Raw genomic sequence first — 18,575 nt, 5'->3', positions numbered from 1 at the left:
TTCATTGTCTTTTTTTCCTCTGATCTTTCTTTTTCCAACCCATTTCTCTGACCGTCCTTAGGTTGTTTATGGAGATTCTGAACAGCTGTTTAGATTGTGATGAGATTCAGTTCAAGGAAGATGGCAGCTGGGCCCCCATGAGGTCGAAAAAGGAAGTGCAGGAGGTGTCTGCTTCATACAATGGCATCGACGGTAAGATCCATTCAGGTCCAATCTCTTTTACACCTAGCCCTTCCCCCTGAGCCCTTGAAACAGAGTGTGAAGGGGAAGGGCTTCAAATTAAGAAATGGGACTCCACTACAACACCTGCACTTGTCATCATATTTCATCGCAAGCTTCTTCATATGAGATTGACGATGTCGACTGCTGTAGAGATTCCAGTTGCATTATTTTTTGGAATTTATCTTCAGGAAATCACTTTTATCATAACGATATATTGTTGCAATAAGATCATGACTGAACTGTGCATTTACACTGTGGCCATATGCGTCTATGTAAACACACAAAAACAACATTAACAATATAGCAGACATTGTAAAAGCCTCATTCCCAACCACTAAACTTTTCTGACAGGGGATTCGAGTGTCAGATGTGAAAGTATGTTGTGGGACTACTATACAGAGTTATTATTATGGATTATAGAAAGGGAAATTTTGCATTTTATCTTTTTTTTTAGTTTTTTTTTTAAGCATGATCCATAAACACGGTGTAGTTATGGATGTATTAAAATATGTGCTTATTTGTTGTAAAAAATTGTAATATCGACAAAATTCTCATTTGTGGATCTCCTTCTGCGTGAAATATCTGCCGTTGTGGCTGGTGTATTCTGGGAAATTTTCTTACCCCTTGGTTTCGAGTGTTGTCCTGAAAAATCTCAGTTTCAAGGGATATCTAGTCCTTTCCATTAGCCATACGTCTTCAAGCTAAAGAGAATTGGGACATCCATACACCTTCACATGAACGGCTAAGGGGTAGAATTGAGATTGGGCCTAAATGCTAATTTCTGAGTTCATTTTTGACAATTAAGAATTGCCCTTTAAAACTCTTTATTAAAAACTAAGGACCGTTTTGCATGGCTTTGTATTTTAACGCGTAAAGTTAAACAAAATGGTCAGCAGTTTTTATTGCAAAATTGTTTTTAACTTAATTACTTACTTAGAAGTAGCTGGTTGTTGTTGTCCAGTGAACTTGAACAAAATGTTAATAGGGTCATGTTTATTTCTCACTCCTTCCAATTTTTTTTCCTTCCATCACGTGTTGTTCTGAACGTTTTTAATGTTTTTTTTTTTTTTTTTTTGCGGCAGACAAACGCAAGTGTCTCTCTGTATTTTGGTTTGCAACAAAACCTAAAGATTCAGTAAAAGCAGAATGACCACAATGTGTACGTCTTCATTTTGGAGCTTTGCTTTCGTGGCCGTCTCCTAACAACAGGTGTATACACAACAACAGTCCGATGACGCAAGCGTACTGCAGGTCAGAAGGAAAAAAGACAGTGTGAACACAAACCAGACAGCGACGCAGTGGAGCAGTAGGTAGTGCTGTCGCCTCACAGTAAGAAGGTCGCTGGTTCGAGTAGGCTAAATAGTCTGTAGTGTGTGAGTGGGTGTGTATGGATGTTTCCCAGAGATGGGTTGCAACTGCAAGGGCATCCGCTGCGTAAAACATATGCTGGATTAGTTGGCCGTTCATTCTGCTGTGACAACCCCTGATTAATGAAGGGACTAAGTCGAGAAGGTGGCAAGGGGAGACAATCGAACTTGGGTTTGGTCCAGGCTATTAAACCAAGTGTAAAAGCACCCATATACTCCACCAGTTCCTAACCTATTTGAGTTTCTTTCTTCTGTTGATCACAAAGGAAGATATACTGACTAATGAAAGAAAAAGCAGTCATTGGATATTATTTTTTGTTTTTACTATGGCTGTTTATTTCCAATATTCTTCACAATATCTTTTATTTTGTGTTCAAAAGAAGAAATTCATAAAAGTTTCAAACCATTTGAGTGTGAGTAAACAGTGAGATACATTTTCATTTATGGGTGAACTATCCCTTTAAAGCTCCCCCTGAGAAATGTCATCACACATTTCATCACACATTCTTATATAAAGTGAGCATGCATCCTGAAACAATTTTATTTACAACCCGCTGTGTGTGTTTATGTCTGTGTGTGCGTGTTTGTTTGTGTGTAATCAGGTGGGTGTCGTACAAGCGTGTTGGAGCAGAATTCTCAAACAAATGGCAGCAGTGGAGGAGGAAACAGAAAAAAGGTGGAGGTGATTGATTTGACTCTGGACAGCTCATCTGAAGAGGAGGAGGATGAAGAACCCCTCCCGAAGAAGAGCTGTCCGTCACTGTCCAGCCTCTCTCCTCAGATGGATAATGGGTAAATGATCATTTTCATCCACACAAATAGCATTCTAAGGGTCATTTTGGCTGAATGCTCTACTCAAGTTTGTTTGTTTGCATCTGTTCACAGGGTGCTGAATCTCCACAGACAAGCATCTCCAGTGAGTCGAACTCCCAGCATGCCTCAGGTGGACACCAGTTACATTCCCCCACCTCCTCCCCTCATTCAGGACTACCGCCACTACTACTCCACACCCACTGAACTGTCAGGTACAAACACACACACACACACACACTATCATTAGCAGCTGCTTTTAAGTCTTTGGTAACTGGTAGTTGCTACCAAATTTAAGTGCACCTCCTTGCCATCTCTGACTCATTGCAAACTAACAGTTAGAGGGGAGTAATTAAGGGTGTTTTGTTCAAGCTGTCAAACTGATGTCATCAGAGAAGAATCATCGATGCAGGGCAGAAGCAATTTTTCAGATTTGGATTCGAGATATTTGAATCAAAATTTCTAAAACCCACTAGAACAGTGTTATTATGTTTTGTTTCATTAACATTGCATATTTATGCTGTATTGTCTTCTGTATAATTTATAATCTTGTCTATTTACTGTATTTTTTATTGTTATTATATAAATTTACCAAAACTATATTCATTATCTGAAAATATTTTTGTGAATTCTGCATTACGTTTACTTATTCCTTAATTTGTTCATTCATTTGTTTATTCGTTAATTCAGTTATTTATACCGTTATAATATAAATGACACCATGAAAGCAAAAAATTATTTGGTTGATTTAAATAAAGCTAAATTAAATAAAACATTAATCAAAAAAGTTGAATGGAAATAAGAAATGTTGCTTGGTGCCCTTTCTCTTCTGCCCTTTTTGCTATTGAGATTGAGCCCTTTGCCCTAAGTATAAGACATCACATAGATATTACAGGGAAACAGAGAAGTTCTCATTAGTCTTTATCCAGATGACATTATAATGTATCTGTCATACCATAACCACTCAGTTCCAACTCTACTGAATCTAACCACTTCATTTGGAAGAATATCAGGATATATAATCAATCTGTCCAAAAGTATTTTCATTCCCCTTTCTGACATTTATGACCCTGACTTCCTATAAGATATTACATTTAAGGTAGTTAATGATCATTTTACTAATCCTGGTCTGACAGTCCCTAAAGACTGAAAATTAATATTCAAATTAAACTTGTTTCAAAACGTAAAAATAATATTATGAACTGGATGATTTTACCCGTCTACGATTGGTCGCATAAATTCAATTAACATGGTTTCTCTACCTAGAATTTTTATATCTTTGTCAAAATCTCCCTATTTTCCTTACCGCACTTTGCCAAGCATTGCCAAATGTTTCAACAAATGTTTATACCCAGAGAAATTAGCTAAACGTTGGGTCATTTTAATTCCCACATCATACACTCTTGATTTTTTTATTTATATAAAACGTGGAAACACTAAAGATGCTTTAGTATGTTTTATGTGCTTCTTGTCCATGTGATCACAACCGGAAAAAAACAGAAGTAGTCGACTGTGGTATAATAAAAACTCCACTTCTTTTGTGCCACGTCACATTTGTCTCTCATCAGCTTGCTTTTGTTTGGCTTAGACGGCTTTTGGTCTTACTCTGCTTCATACTACTCTTATGATGTTTTGAATACTTTAGCTAAGTGGTGACCAACCTATTTATCATAATTGACCGGTAGATCTTAATGACTCTACCCATAGATCCCAAATATCACAGAAGAATAAGTACAAGAAATGCATCTCGAGCGATGTAGGCCTATCTCGCTTTATTTTTCTTGATCCAACTGCTGTGTTAACTGCCGCAATGTCATTACACAGCTCTTCATATGATGTCCCACACCCCAATAGGCATCAATTCAAATTGAAATTTTTACTTAGTTCCAGCTCAAGCTAGAAAATCAAATTAAAATGTAGCTTTATTTTTTTCTGTCAGCTCTTTAAAGGGTAGATCTTGCCCTTTTGCAAGGTTAGTTATCTTCAGTTAAAAAAGGATTTAGCTCATCCATCAACATGATTTCAAGTCAATTATCATGACAGTCCCATAGAATCTAATGAAGACCACAATTTTCATGATTCCACACTTATGTTTGCTTTTTGTGTGTGCCCTCCAGCAGCAACTATTACATGCTGTGCTTTTAGGAGTACAAAGACAAAAATAGAGTATGTGGTGTCAACTTTTTTGTTAGAATATTTGGTCCCACTTTATATTAAGTGGCCTTAACTAATATGTACTTACACAGGATTTAATAGTTTGTTACAATGTACTTATTGTGTAAATACATGTATTTATTGTGTATGTATGCTTGATTAAATACCTGTATGTAATTACATCTGTAATTAACTTCTGTAATTACATTTGCAAATATACTGTTGACCATCCCTTACACCTTAACCTACCCTTAAACCTACCCATACCACCAAACCTGTCCATAACCCAACCTCTATCCCAACTCAAGAGCACCACAAGTGTTCTCAAATACATTATGAACACAGTAAGTACATTGTATTTATTTTTTATGCAAGTACATAGTAGTTAAGGACACTTAATATAAAGTGGGACCGAATATTTTTTATACAAGATAAAACATTTGAATTATTTCTTCATTTAGAGAGCAATTTCACACAAAAATACATCACAGGATGTCACAACCTCCATTTCATGCTGATGTAAATGTGGAAAATGTCCTTCATTAAGTGTAATGTATTTGTGCTGATTTGTCTCTGTTACCTTTTACAGATCTCAACTTCTTTCCTTTTTTACAAGGGGAAAATCATCAGGTAACACAATTCACTTTTTAAGTGTTTATCAGTCTGCTCTGATTGACTGTTAAACCACATTAAGCTGTCGTCTATTTTCCAGCACTACAACATGGTGATGGCAGCGGCTGCATCAGCGTCTGAAGATCATGACCTTCTCCTGAGTCGATTCCTTCCGTACGGCTCGTCTCAGCTTTTCCTGGATCCTCCCTCCACCCCTGTAAACAGCAGCCTCCCTCCCATCAACGTCAATGGCGGCAGCACTGGCAACAGCCTAGTGTCCTCCAGCAGCCTGAGAGAAAGCCTCGGACACCCACCCGGCCCGCGTCCCACCTCAGATTCAACCCCCACATCTGCCATCTATGGCTCCATCCCAGATGTCATCTCACTAGACTGACCCAGGGCCCAGTCCTTGCATAGCAAACTGACTGAAGAGACTTCCGCACATTGGGAAGACAACAGGACTCACAGGATGACTGAAGGGTGTTTTTCTAAACGATGATAATCGTTGCAGTGTACAGAGAACAAATCTATTTTTTGTTTTACTTTTGTATATACCTATCTATCTAGCTATCTAATGTATATGTAAACTTGAAAGAGTTTTTTTCTCTCCTTATCAGCTTGCTAAGTTACTTTGGGTTTTATCTAATGCTGTTTTTCCCTCACAGCTCCGTCTCTGCCCTTTAATGTAATATGAACACTTTTTATATCTTCTTTACCCACCATATTCTATAATCATCTAAAGTTTTTAATGAGACCACAGGGCACAATGGCTGCGTTCAGACCGTCTGACGGACTCCTGGCTCTTTTCTGTTTCTAGCAAAACTTGACGTATCTCTGCCAATCCATATCACGCGTTCCCCTAAAATTGCAGAATAGTTTATGTAATACTTTAATAGGTAGTTCCGCCAACAATGGCTTTTCTGTCATCATTTTATTAACCTGTTGTTGTTCCAAACCTTATTGTGCAGAGCATAAAAGAACAGAGAGTTTTTCAGTGTTACAATGAAATTCATTGGGATCCAAGTGTTGTTTTGGTCCCCACTGAAACTTTCATTAACTTATTTTAGAAATGAAAGTCAGGTTTGGAATGATATGAGGGTGAGTAAGTGTCTTCACATTTGTAGTTTGGTTCTCGTTGGTTAGTTTGACCTGGACCAAAGTCTTATATTTAATGCTGATTTGCTTAATGAATCACTTTTTTTTTTTTTTTTTTTAAGAAACACTGAACCTTAAGATACAAAGCGAACAACAACAACAAAAAATGTTGTAAGTATATATTGTAAGAGAAGTTGGCTAAAAAGCATAGCTATACATGCTATATCAGCACGTATCAGCATCAAAGGCAAAATGCAGCAGGAATTGGTTCACTGCACACAAACAATGATATCAAAAGAGAAATGTGCCTGATGCCTTTTTTTATTTGTAATGGGTAAAATAATTGATATGATGATAAGAAAACAAACAACAGAAGTTCTTGAGCATTCCTTTCTTTTTATCCTATCTTTTTTGTTTAGTTTCTGTTTAGTTGCTTGCTCATTTTCCTGTTTGTTTAGTTTCTTGCTTATTTTCTTGTTTGCTTATTTTGTTGTTTGTTTAGTTTCTCATTTGTTTAGTTTCTGTTTAGATTCTTGCTTATTTTCTTGTTTGTTTAGTTTCTGTTTAGTTTATTGTTTGTTTTTATTTTCTTGCTTATTTTCTTGTTTGTTTAGATTCTCATTTGTTTAGTTTCTTACTTATTTTCCTGTTTGTTTAGTTTCTGTTTAGTTTCTTGTTTGTTTCGTTTCTGTTTAGTTTATTGTTTGTTTAGTTTCTTGCTTATTTTCTTGTTTACTTTCTTGCTTATTTTCTTGTTTGTTTATTTTCTTGTTTGTTTAGTTTCTTGCCTAGTTTCTTTTTTGTTTAGTTTCTTGCCTATTTTGGTTTCTTGTTTCAGTATCGGTTTAGTTTCCGTTCAGTTTATTGTTTGTTTAGTTTCTTGCTTATTTTCTTGTTTAGTTTCTTGCTTATTTTCTTGTTTGTTTAGTTTCTTGCCTAGTTTATTTTTTGTTTAGTTTCTTACCTATTTTGGTTTCTTGTTTTAGTATCGGTTTAGTTTCCGTTTAGTTTATTGTTTGTTTAGTTTCTTGCTTATTTTCTTGTTTGTTTAGTTTTTTGCCTAGTTTCTTTTTTGTTTAGTTTCTTGCCTATTTTGGTTTCTTGTTTCAGTATCGGTTTAGTTTCCGTTCAGTTTATTGTTTGTTTAGTTTCTTGCTTATTTTCTTGTTTGTTTAGTTTCTTGGTTTATTTTCTTGTTTGTTTAGTTTCTTGTTTAGTTTCTTGCTTAGTTTCTTTGTCCTATCTTGTTAGTTTCTAGATCAGTTTTTTTTTCTCCTATCTGGTTTGTTTAGTGTTGTTCATATATTTTATTAAATTGCACCAGTGTTGATTAGAACGTGTATAGAGACCCACTTTTTCAGCAGTCTCAGTAATTTTACTTGGTGTACTCCAGTTAAGATGACAGCATTCACACTTACTCAAGTGAACCACACTAAAATAATAAATCGCACTAGAGTTTGTCTTAATCTAACCAAACCTACAAGTGTGAACACATAAATGATGACTGAATCTTATTTTTGAGTGAGTTATCAATTCGTTTTTGCGTTGGTGGGCAGTTACAAAGCATTCCTTCACCTTCAGGTTGACAACTGGAAGTAGATGCAGTGTTATGGATTGCCAATATCTGACCTCATGATTCTTGTGTGAAATGTAATTCATGACTGTTTTGAAGAATATGTAATTCTTCTAACAATTTTGCATCCATATTTTTCTTGCTCGATGCCAAAAGAACACTGTGTTCAGTGTTGAAGTTTCTAGAGTGAGAGATTGTGAGTTCAGTGAACTTAAACGTACAGCTTGTGTAGTAAGTAAGGATTTTAATCTTTCGTTGTGGCTACTATGCTTGATTGTTCATTCTTTCTTTCTTCTTTCCGTCCCCGTTGTCGTGATTTCCTCAGAAGGAATGATTCGTCGGGAGGTTCAGCAATGGTGTAGATCATAGGTCTCAAGCTCAATTCCTGGAGGGCCGCAGCCATGCACAGTTTTGCTCCAACCCTAATCAAACACAGCTGATACAACTAATGAAGGTGTTCATGACTCTTTTAGTCACCTTAATTATTAGAATCAGCTGTGTTTGATTAGGGTTGGAGCAAAACTGTGCAGAGCTGCAGCCCTCCAGGAATTGAGTTTGGGCTTTGTGTAGATGGTCAAGTTACTTTGGGTTTGGTGCGTATCTTGAACTTGCTCATAGATGTTTGTTTCCACCTGAGCTTGTTGTCGTCTATTAGATCATCTGTGATCGGTACAGTGTGGGAAAACTGTTCTAAAGCCACTTGTTTTTTTCTACCATTCTGTCACGTGTGCCTTGTGTGTGTGTGTGTGTGTGTGTGTGTGTGTGTGTGTGTGTGTGTGTGTGTGTGTGTTCGTGCGTGCGTGCGTACTTGTTTGTGTGTGTGTGTGTGTGTGTGTGTGTTTATTTGCAAACGAAAGACTGGAGATGTTATTTTAGCCTCTATTAAACTCAGATTTGGAGCTCTTATCTACAAACTCAGTGTTTCTGAACAAATAATCCAATGGCTGTTCTTTTAAGTGTTGCGGGGGATTAACAGAGGAAATAATTGCAAAAGTTTCAGTGCAAACTACATTAAGCAAAATCAAAACAGAAGTATTCAGAAGCTGAATGGAATAAGTACAATTAGGAAAAGCTGAAATCTATTTTTTAATATGTACTTATTTGACACAGGCTGTTTTTTTATTTGTGTGTATGTGTGTGTAGCGTGGCTCTCTCAATGTGTTGACCAGACCTCTTTTCAGAGCTTGATTGGGTTTAGGACCGGGCTAATTGCGAGTGACAGAATCTAGCGACCGCATTTTGTGCTGTTTGATAGACTCTGTTTCCTTTGCCCTCTAAACCTCCTTTTACCTACATTTCCTCTGAAAGTATTAGATGTTTATCACTTGATTTTGTCTCTAAGATTGGAATCGGTTAAGTAATTAAAGAGAGAAAAGGATGGAGACGAAAATACAAAATCATTGTTACCAAATCAACTACTTGTTAGATCTCTAGCAGTGTTAATAATTCCCTCTTTTCAACAAGTAAACCTTTAGGTTTGGTTCAATGTTTTTGTCTTATATGTGTTTGACAAGCTTTGTTATTTAAGTAAGGTTCAATGACAAACAGGAAACAGGTTTTCGTTCATTTGCTCATTTCAGACATGACTGATAAAGGGATATGCTGTGTGTGTGTGTGTATGTGTGAAAGAGCGTGTGCATGGTTTTGTTCCTGACCACATTGTGCAAACTTGGTTGTTCCAGTGATGTGCATTCATGTGTTAAAGTCGCAACTTCACAACAAACTAATTTATATATTTTTAGATGCAGAACTGTGCTATGAGTGGACTCGGTGTCAAAGTCCAGCTTTTATTTTGTTTTCCATTTCAGTAAGCTGACATCTATGCTCACTGCCTTAAACTTCATCCACTCTGTGTCTGTGGCATGTTTTAAGAAAAGGAAAAAAAAAGATTTTTAAGATGTGGAAGACATATTGTACAGTAGACCAATGTCAGTTTGTATAAAGTACTAAGTGAAAAAAAATATTTATTACATGCATTGAAAGAAATTGTTTACTTATTGAATGTTACATGTTTATGTAGAGACATTTAGATGTAATAAAATGCATTGAGTTAACCTTTTTGGCTCTTGATGTTTGAGATATTAAACATTTCTCTCCTTTATGAAAAGCTCGGCTACTTTAACTTGCTGACTGGGAAGTAAGTGCTGTAAGACAGTCAGACACGAGGCGTTTGAGCTGAATGGCGTTCTGCTCTGCGATAAAGGTCAGACGAGCCTGAATCAATCTGTGGAAAAGGTGAAGATTCTAAATTGAGAACTAACCTGGTGCCTGTTCATATTTCAGCAGCAACTGTATCTGGGGCAACAAACGCTAACCCATTTTCAACTCTCACAGGGAGAGTTTAGATTATTTCTAACACCTCTTTATTGTATATATGCATTTAAAAGCTCTTTTCTATCTTCTAGATTGCCTTTTATGAATGATAGAAGCCACATACAACCATCCAACTCTCATAACCTCTCAAATGTAGAGTAGATAGGGGTGGCTCTGAATGTATTCAGATTTCTAATGCCTTTAAAATAAATCCTACTGTAAAGCGCAGGGATTTCTATCCTGCCGTTCTTTTGTGTAGTGATGCTCAAGGCTTTATCCCTGAGCATCAAGCTGTATTAATGTTGGTACTTAGGCTGCATATTTACATGTGAACAGCAGATGGCAGTGAATACTTACCCAGAGATCCACCTGCTTTACTGCAATGTAACATGTTTAAAGTATATAGCCTTATTTAAGCAAAATACCTGCAATAATGACTTTTTTATTGATATTTCTATTTAATCATGATTAATAAGTTATTTAAAGCCTGTAGATTCACAAACATGTGCAAAAAAATGTAAACCATGATTTAAGAATGGCATGCAGGATAGGAACTATGAGCTAATAATAAATAAAAAAATTACATTAGTCTTGTTTACCTTAATATTAGTTATTGTACATGTTTCCATTTATGTCTCCCTTCCGAAAATGATACATGGATTTATTATAGCAAAAGTGTATCTAATAAGCATGTTTTGTTGTTGTTCTTTATTATATTAACTGCAGTTTCTGTTTCCACAAATTAATCAAGAATAATGCAAAAAAAAAAACATGGTTAATTTTCATAAGAGAATGTTTTTTATATTGTTACGACGTGCATAAAAAAATTGAAAGGTGTTTGTATCAGCCTGCGTTTATTCAGTGACGAATCGCTGATCTCGGTGGGCGGAGACATTTGAAAAGCGCCCGACATAAATTGTAGAGCGCGCCGCATTCTGCTCAATACTATCAACACCATGTACTTGACTGTGGCCATAAAGGGTGAGTACGGCCAAAAACTACACGCACAAATTAATTGAATCAACAACAGTTTGGTAGAATGAATATTTAAGTGCGCGTAAAGACATGGGAAACACCGAAGTTGTGAAGTCGCTGGATATGATGGGAGACAGTAATCAGAGCGGTGTAATAAACAGATCAATCAGTGACCGCGAGCGCTTCAAAAGTCTGGAGGACATCGACGTGTCCGCCGACGGGAGTCCGGTGTTGAGGTGCTTGATCTCCATCACCTACTCTGTGGTGTGCGTCGTGGGTCTGGTTGGAAATCTGTTGGTGTTCTTCTTCATTCGCGTCAGGCAAGAAAGACGCATATCCAAGATAAACTTCTTCATCCTCAACTTGGCGGTGACGGATTTCCAGTTTGTGTTGACTTTGCCTTTCTGGGCAGTGGACACGGCGCTGGACTTCAGCTGGCCGTTTGGAGACGCCATGTGCAAGATAATCCTGTCGGTGACCGTGATGAACATGTACGCGAGCGTCTTCTTCCTGACGGCGATGAGTATTACGCGCTACTGGTCAGTGGCTTCGGCTCTGAAGGACCGCAGCAGGCAGACCGGCTGCTCGATACGGTGGGTCAGTGTGATCCTCTGGGCTCTGGCCACCGTGGCCACCGCGCCAACATCCATTTTCTCCACAGTCACTAACGTGGCCGGTGAAAAACTTTGTTTACTGCGCTTTCCTGACGGACAGTACTGGCTGGCGATCTATCATGTCCAGAAAATCCTCATCGCGTTTGTTTTGCCCATGGCGATCGTGTCTGTCAGTTACCTGCTGCTGCTGAGGCTCATCCGGCAGCGGAGCATGAAGAACAGCTCGAAACGGCGCACGCAAGTCACCAAATCCGTCACCATAGTGGTCCTGTCCTTCTTCCTCTGCTGGATGCCCAATCATGCCATCACATTTTGGGGCGTGCTGGTGAAATTCAACGCGGTGTACTGGGATAAGTCGTACTATATCGTTCATACCTACGTGTTCCCGGTGACCGTGTGCCTTGCGCACGCAAACAGCTGTTTGAACCCACTTATCTACTGTCTGATGCGCAAAGAGTTCAGGAAAAAAATTAAGAACCTTTTTATTCGAGTCTGAGAAACGTGTTTCTCGTCCTGTGGAACCCGTGTTCTTTCCTGTTCAATGGGTTATTTTACTCAGAATGTTATTTACTTCTCCTCAAGCTTTATTTCTTCATTTGAGCCCTGAAGATGTGTTTACATATTTGTGGAAATCATGGGTTCATGGTGAACTGCACTTTAACAATATACACTTGGTGTATATCAGTTGTATGTGTGATTGTTTTGGTACAGTGTACAGTTCTTGTGGAACAGTTTTTGTAAAACATTCAAACAGAAAAATTGCTAATATAAAATAGTATCTTTTGCGTGAAAAGTGCAGCTAAATTAAATTCAGCGGCATTACATTTTTTATTTTCTGTGAACAAAACTGATATGCTTATCATTCCTCTTGCGGGAAAGTTGTAAACCTAATACAGTATTGTACACTTGATCCCAATTTCTGGGACAATTGTGTGTATCTTGATGTTTGGGGGTGTTAAATTAAATTAAAACCTGATTTTAATAAACACACAGATACTGTTTAAGAAGCCAGAAACTGTGTTTTTGTAGGATGGATTTGAACAGCAAGTAGGGTACATACCTTCTTAAAAAATATAATTAAATGAACTTCTTCCGTCAGTCAAATTTCATTGTGAATATTTTGGCGTCTGCTGCTGGGAAATACATGGATTTTTGAAAATCTGACACTTGTATTGAAAACAGTATACATCATTTTCAAGGCCATGGTGTTCATAAATGTCAGATGAAGGCAAGATGAATTTTTTGGCGATAAAGTTTGATATCAGCAGGTTCATTATCTTGCAGACTAAATTCAGTAGAAAAGCTAATATGCTGTTTGGTGGCAAGGCTAATTATGACAAGTCTGAGAAAACTTTGTTTAGTTTTATAATATACAGTTGAAGTCAGAATTATTAGCCCCCTTTTGATTTTTTTTTCTTTTTTAAATATTTTCCAAATCATGTTTAACGAAGCAAGGAAATTTCACAGTATGTCTGATAATATTTTTTTTTCTTCTGGGGAAAATCTTATTTGTTTTATTTCGGCTAGAATAAAAGAAGTTTTACATTTTTTAACAACTGTTTTAAGGTCAAAATGATCGGCCCCTTTAAGCTATATTTTTTATCGATAATCTACTGAATAAACCATCGTTATACAATTACTTGCCTAATTACCCTAACCTGCCTAGTTAACCTAATTAACCAAGTTAAGCCTTTAAATGTCACTTTAAGCTGTATATAAGTGTCTGGAAAAATATCTAGTAAAATATTATTAACTGTCATCATGGCAAAGAAAAAATAAATCAGTTATTAAAAATAAGTTATTAAAACTATTATACTTAGAAATATGCCGAAAAAATCTAAACAGAAATTTGTAAAAAAAAATAAAATAAATAAACAGGGCGGCTAATAATTCTGACTTCAACTGTTTATGCTTATACAAATATTGAGTTAGAAATACACCCTTTGAAAGAACTATCCAATCATTTTTTTAATACACTGCTTAAATACCTCTTCTCAAAAGCATTATTGAAAGAATATTTTCTTATATTTTACACAGCATTTTAAGAATGGATGACCATCCTTAGCAAATTTAGGGTTCTAATCCAATTTGTTAATTCTTCTTTTCTCTCAGCACATGTTCTGAATGTTAACACACACTCACTGGATCCCCCTCTCCCTTGCCTATCAGACATGTCTTATTTTCAGTTAGCATTACTGACAGACACTCACAAGCTCTCAGCCAAGAAACGACCTTCCATCCTGATCAGAGCTTCGTGATTCAAAGCATTGGGAAATACACGAGGAAACAGCGCGGCAGAAATGTTTCATCTAGTCAGGCAAGGCCATATTAGTCTCTGCACATATCCGAATGTGTTTTTGTATCCTGTTGAAATGACAGCTCTGCGGCGTGCAGTTAATTACCCAGAAAAAGGGGCCGATCAGGATCATAACTGATGAGAATGCTTAACGTCTTGTTAAATTGTGGTTGCTTTAAATCACTTACACAGTAAGCTAATGAGGGTCATTTGCAGGCAATTTGGAAGATTTGAAAAGACGGTACATCTGCTACTGTTTACCGTCACACTCACATGGGAGCTTCTTTAATGGACACCCGGCCGGCACAGAAGTGATGCTCTTGACCATGTTGTGTTGGTTATGATACGTCACAGCTTCGGCTTCAGTCTGTAGAGGCCAGCAGACTCTGAGGAAAAGTCTGAATGAAAGAGTCTTTTTTTGGAAGCAAACATTTACCCACTGAAGACGGTTTTCAAACAGAAAGGAGCCTTTAAAATCAAAGCAGTAGGCTGGCATCTGCTCTCATTTTATGTGGCATCCAAATACTATTTGTTTAAACGTCTAGAAACCACACAAGGAGGGAAATTTCTATTTGTCTCTGAAAATACTGTTTGGGTTTAACTTTATTTTCATGGCCCACTCTTAACATTCGTTTGACTATAATAATTGCAAATGTCTCTTTGCTAACTCTCATTAGAGTATTATGTTAGGGTTATAGTACACTGTACAACCCAACAGTCAACTTTATCAAATGACATGAGTGTGGTTCACTCAAAATTGACAGAAATTTTAAACTCAGTTTTGAAGGTAATGAGTTAATTAAATACCTCATTACTTCAACTTAAATGGGGTAAGTTCACAATACTTATATAGATTATTTTTTTTAACTCAAATGGTTTGTAGCAATCGGTTTCCTCAAATGGTTTGAGTTGCCTTAACTTATTGGGTTTTACAGGTTTGAGTTCTCTTCGTTTATTGGGTTTTACTATGCTCAGAATGCTTCGTTTACTCAAATGGATAAAGTTCACAGAACTCATTAGGATTAGTTTTTGAACTTAATTGGTGTGATGCAATCAGTTTATTCAAATATTTTGAGTTACCTTAAATTTTGGGGTTATACATTGTATAAGTTAACATATGTGTTACAACAAATAACTGTGCAACCACTCAAATAAATGACGTTTGCTGCTGGTTTAATCTGTTTGTGACATATTACTGTATTATTTTATGTTTAATCCACTGAAATCTGTACAGTAATTACTGTAAGTTAACCCAACACATTTGTTTTAGGACAACATGATGGAATTATGTGGAACCCAGAATTTTTACAGTGTATGTCAATTGCGGGTATTAAATTAGACTGTCTGATTAAAGCAGGAGTGCCCAAACTTTTTCGTTTTTTGAAGAGCCAAAAACCAAATATCATTGAGAGCTGTGGGCTGAAGTTAAATATACCAAACTATATGACATTGAATTTGCCAGGGGTAATTTCTTAATTTAATTAATAATATTTTAAAATAGGGCAGCACGACACACACATGATCTCTCTGTGTTTGTGTGAGTTTCCTCCAGTTGCTCCGGTTTCCCTGACAGTCCAAAGACATGCGCTATAGGTGAATTGGGTAGGCAAAATTTTGAGTTGTGTGTGTGGAATGCGGGAGTGTATGGTTTTTTCCCAGTATTGGCTGGAAGGGCATCCTCTGCGTAAAGCATATGCTGGATATGTTTTCAGTTCATTCCGCTGTGGCGACTCCAGATAAATAAAGGGACCAAGCCGAAGGAAAATTAATGAAAATTTTGAATGTCTTACTTAATGTATTCTGCTGATATATATACGGTACTTTGCAAATATGTATCTACTTACTCTCATACTTGTTACTTATAGTGTATATAGTCTGTTTTGGGATCATCAAAATAGCAAAAGTTATACCAGATATTAAGCAGACAGTAATCCAATCCTTTAATAACTGCTGTTATAAAGTCGTTGCAGAGTTACCTGTATTCAACAAAATGTTTTAAGGGGAACATCAGAGTACAAAATGATTAAAGGGATAGTTCACCTAAAAACGAATATTTAATCACCATTTGCTCATGTAACAGAAGTGCTGTGCAGGTAAACCCCACTCCTCTGACCTCTAAAGGTGCTCTAGTGACAGACGCTAGAGGCCATGGTCTTTAGCCTTCTTGTTAGAGCAACCGACTCCAATGTGGAGAGTTGCCAGATTGATACCAGCTTGGAGCAGGTTTGGTGGTGTAGGACCAGCAGGGTGACTTTGGTGCCGTGACCCGGATGGGAGTGAGGTTTAGGGTGGTAAGTGTAACTGGAGCCAGCTAGTGAAGTGCTATGCAGGTGAATCTCACTTCTCTGATCTCTAAAAAGTACTCTAGCAACAAATGCCATGGACTTTAGCCTCTTAGAGCAACCGGCATCCATGCGGAAGGTTTTTTTGTGGTGGAAAATGATGAATGGATATACTTTACTATTCCTTTAAATACTTTAATAAATGCTACTTGATGTAAATACTGCTGATGTGGCTAAAAAGTTATCTGTGGTTGATGGAAAGTCTGAAAGGGAGCATAAAAATTATCTGCATTTTTTTATGAACACATTGTATGTCTATTCAAAGAACAGCATGAAATTCCTGACCAACACTGCTGCTACTAAAAAAACATTGCTTGTATTTAGCCTCAGTATTAGAAGGTTTGGGAAGTGAACTGCCTTTCCTGTGTGTTAAACAGCTCTTTTCTTTCATCCAGGATTTGTGTATAAAGTTAAACTATGTGCCGTCCACATGCAAATTCACTATTTTGCCTATGGATGTTTGTCAATATTACAGAATTACCGTTGGTCTCCTGCTGAGTAGTGCACTAATATAATCACATCCCCACTGTTAACAGGATTTCCTGCGGAGACATGGTTTCCTATTACCGAGTGGGTTTAGGGTTATGTTATACTAGTTACTTCCTAATGCACATCATCATATCAGTGTATTCCCATTATGATGTAGATAAGCACTTCACCCACATTGAAATTTAATTTGGTCCTTGGATGTGTTTTCTGCCCAAGGCATTTTAGGTAATATCGCCCTTGGAATTATTCAGTTGCAAGACAAACCCAAAAGCAATCGTGAAAATATATACTGTGTGTTTTTAATTGACTTACTTGTACTAGTGTTTTTCTCTGTTTTAATTTCATGTTTTTACTAAGCCAGATTGTTTGACCTCTTTCAAATGAAAGGTGAAATGTATTTAATTGTCTTTGTTTTCTTTTCTTGTTGACTTTGAAGTCTGAGAATAAATCAAGGTAAATTCTATAAAAAATGTACAGTTATTAGAGCAGGTTTTCCAATTTCAATAATGTTTTTCTTTTGTGTGTGTGAGATAATAACATCTATTTTAATTAATGGAAATAACATCCATTAGGGAATTATTTCAAACAATTAGGAGGTTAATTAAGCATGGAGTTTATTTGCACAGGCAAATGAAATATCTGTTTGATGTTGTAGATTTAACACATAATAGATCCTCCATCCCACTCACAGTAATGACGACTACTTTTTATCAACTTTATGCTTGTTCCTGTGGATTTTATCAAATTTATGTAAAATTATACACCAGCTTCATCCAGTTAATTCAAAGTGGCTTTTGATTCAGAGAAGAACATTTTTTAGGTCGAGGTTGACTCAATTCTGGCACCTCTCATGTTCAACCTTTATATGCTTCCACTGAGCCAAATAATGAGAAAGAACCAAGTCTCCTACCACAGCTATGCTGATGACACCCTTACTGCCTAATGTCTTCAGTTTCATTGACAGCCTCTGCCAATGCACTGATGAAATTAACAGTTGAACGTGCCAAAACTGAAGTAATTGCATTTGGTTACAGAGATGAGGTTCTCAATGTAAATACATAACTTGGCTCTAGGGGTCAAACAACAAAAAATAAGGTCAAAAATCTTGAGACTCTGGAGTCAGATATGAGTTTTAGTAAACATGTCAAAGCAGTAAGTCAGCAAATTATCATTTCAAAACATTGAAAGAATTTGATGCTCCTTTTCCAATGAGAACTTAGATAATCTTGTTCATGCTTTTATCACCAGCAGAGTGGATTACTGTAGTGGACTCCTCACTGGCCTTCCTAAAAAGAAAGTCAGACAGTTGCAGCTCATCCAGAACTTACACCGGCTCCCAGTTACATTCAGAATAGATTTTAAAGTATTGTTACTTGTCTATAAACTACTAAATGGATTAGGATATCAATACAATACAGATATGCTCACTGAATACATACCTAACAGGTCAGCTGGAATCAGGATTTAGCTTCCAGAAATGATTAGATGTGCTCCAACAGCAGGCACCTTCAAATCAAGACAGAATTTACTGAATTTACTTTTACTGAATGAAAACTGTGCTACGTCTGACAGATTGCACTATTGCATCTTTCTTTTCTTTTTCATTCTTTTATAACCTGTTTGAACACATTTTAATCTGTTTAACCTAATTTAATTCTTTTAATCATTTTTATTTTCTTCTTTTTTGTTTGTGTTTATATAAAGCACTTTGAT

At 36.7% G+C, this 18,575-nt stretch overlaps 2 protein-coding genes across 9 annotated transcripts in view; both read left to right on the top strand.

Moving 5' to 3' along the window:
• Positions 1 to 9,884, top strand: part of pias1a (protein inhibitor of activated STAT, 1a) — a 65,626-nt gene extending 55,742 nt beyond the window's left edge. For 2 of the 8 annotated variants that reach the window (XR_012383351.1, XR_012383356.1), the window contains exons 10-15: positions 62 to 192; positions 2,192 to 2,381; positions 2,475 to 2,614; positions 5,143 to 5,183; positions 5,266 to 8,202; positions 8,372 to 9,884. Coding sequence is in view for 2 of the 8 variants with exons in the window: in XM_687829.8 (XP_692921.4) it covers positions 62 to 192; positions 2,192 to 2,381; positions 2,475 to 2,614; positions 5,143 to 5,183; positions 5,266 to 5,559 (796 nt within the window). In the remaining 6 variants the exon portion in view is untranslated. Of the gene's footprint in view, positions 1 to 61; positions 193 to 2,191; positions 2,382 to 2,474; positions 2,615 to 5,142; positions 5,184 to 5,265 lie in introns of all 8 variants that reach the window. The other 6 variants (XM_687829.8, XM_073908720.1, XR_012383355.1 and 3 more) reach the window with 5 other exon arrangements.
• A 1,203-nt stretch (positions 9,885 to 11,087) lies between these two features.
• rxfp3.3a1 (relaxin family peptide receptor 3.3a1) lies at positions 11,088 to 15,207 on the top strand. The gene has a single exon (XM_005168953.6). It carries the CDS (start codon positions 11,212 to 11,214, stop codon positions 12,229 to 12,231), a length of 1,020 nt encoding a protein of 339 aa, XP_005169010.1. The 5' UTR covers positions 11,088 to 11,211; the 3' UTR covers positions 12,232 to 15,207.
• Positions 15,208 to 18,575: the final 3,368 nt, after the last annotated feature.

The sequence above is a fragment of the Danio rerio genome, chromosome 7 (assembly GCF_049306965.1).
Source record: "Danio rerio strain Tuebingen ecotype United States chromosome 7, GRCz12tu, whole genome shotgun sequence".
Classification (NCBI taxonomy): Eukaryota; Metazoa; Chordata; class Actinopteri; order Cypriniformes; family Danionidae; genus Danio; species Danio rerio.
Note: the sequence above shows the minus strand (reverse complement) of the source record. Positions and strands in the feature narration are given on the sequence as shown.

Excerpts from the sequence above, each read along its gene's own strand:
- rxfp3.3a1 (XM_005168953.6), top strand. The coding sequence starts at position 11,212 with ATGGGAAACACCGAAGTTGTGAAGTCGCTGGATATGATGGGAGACAGT.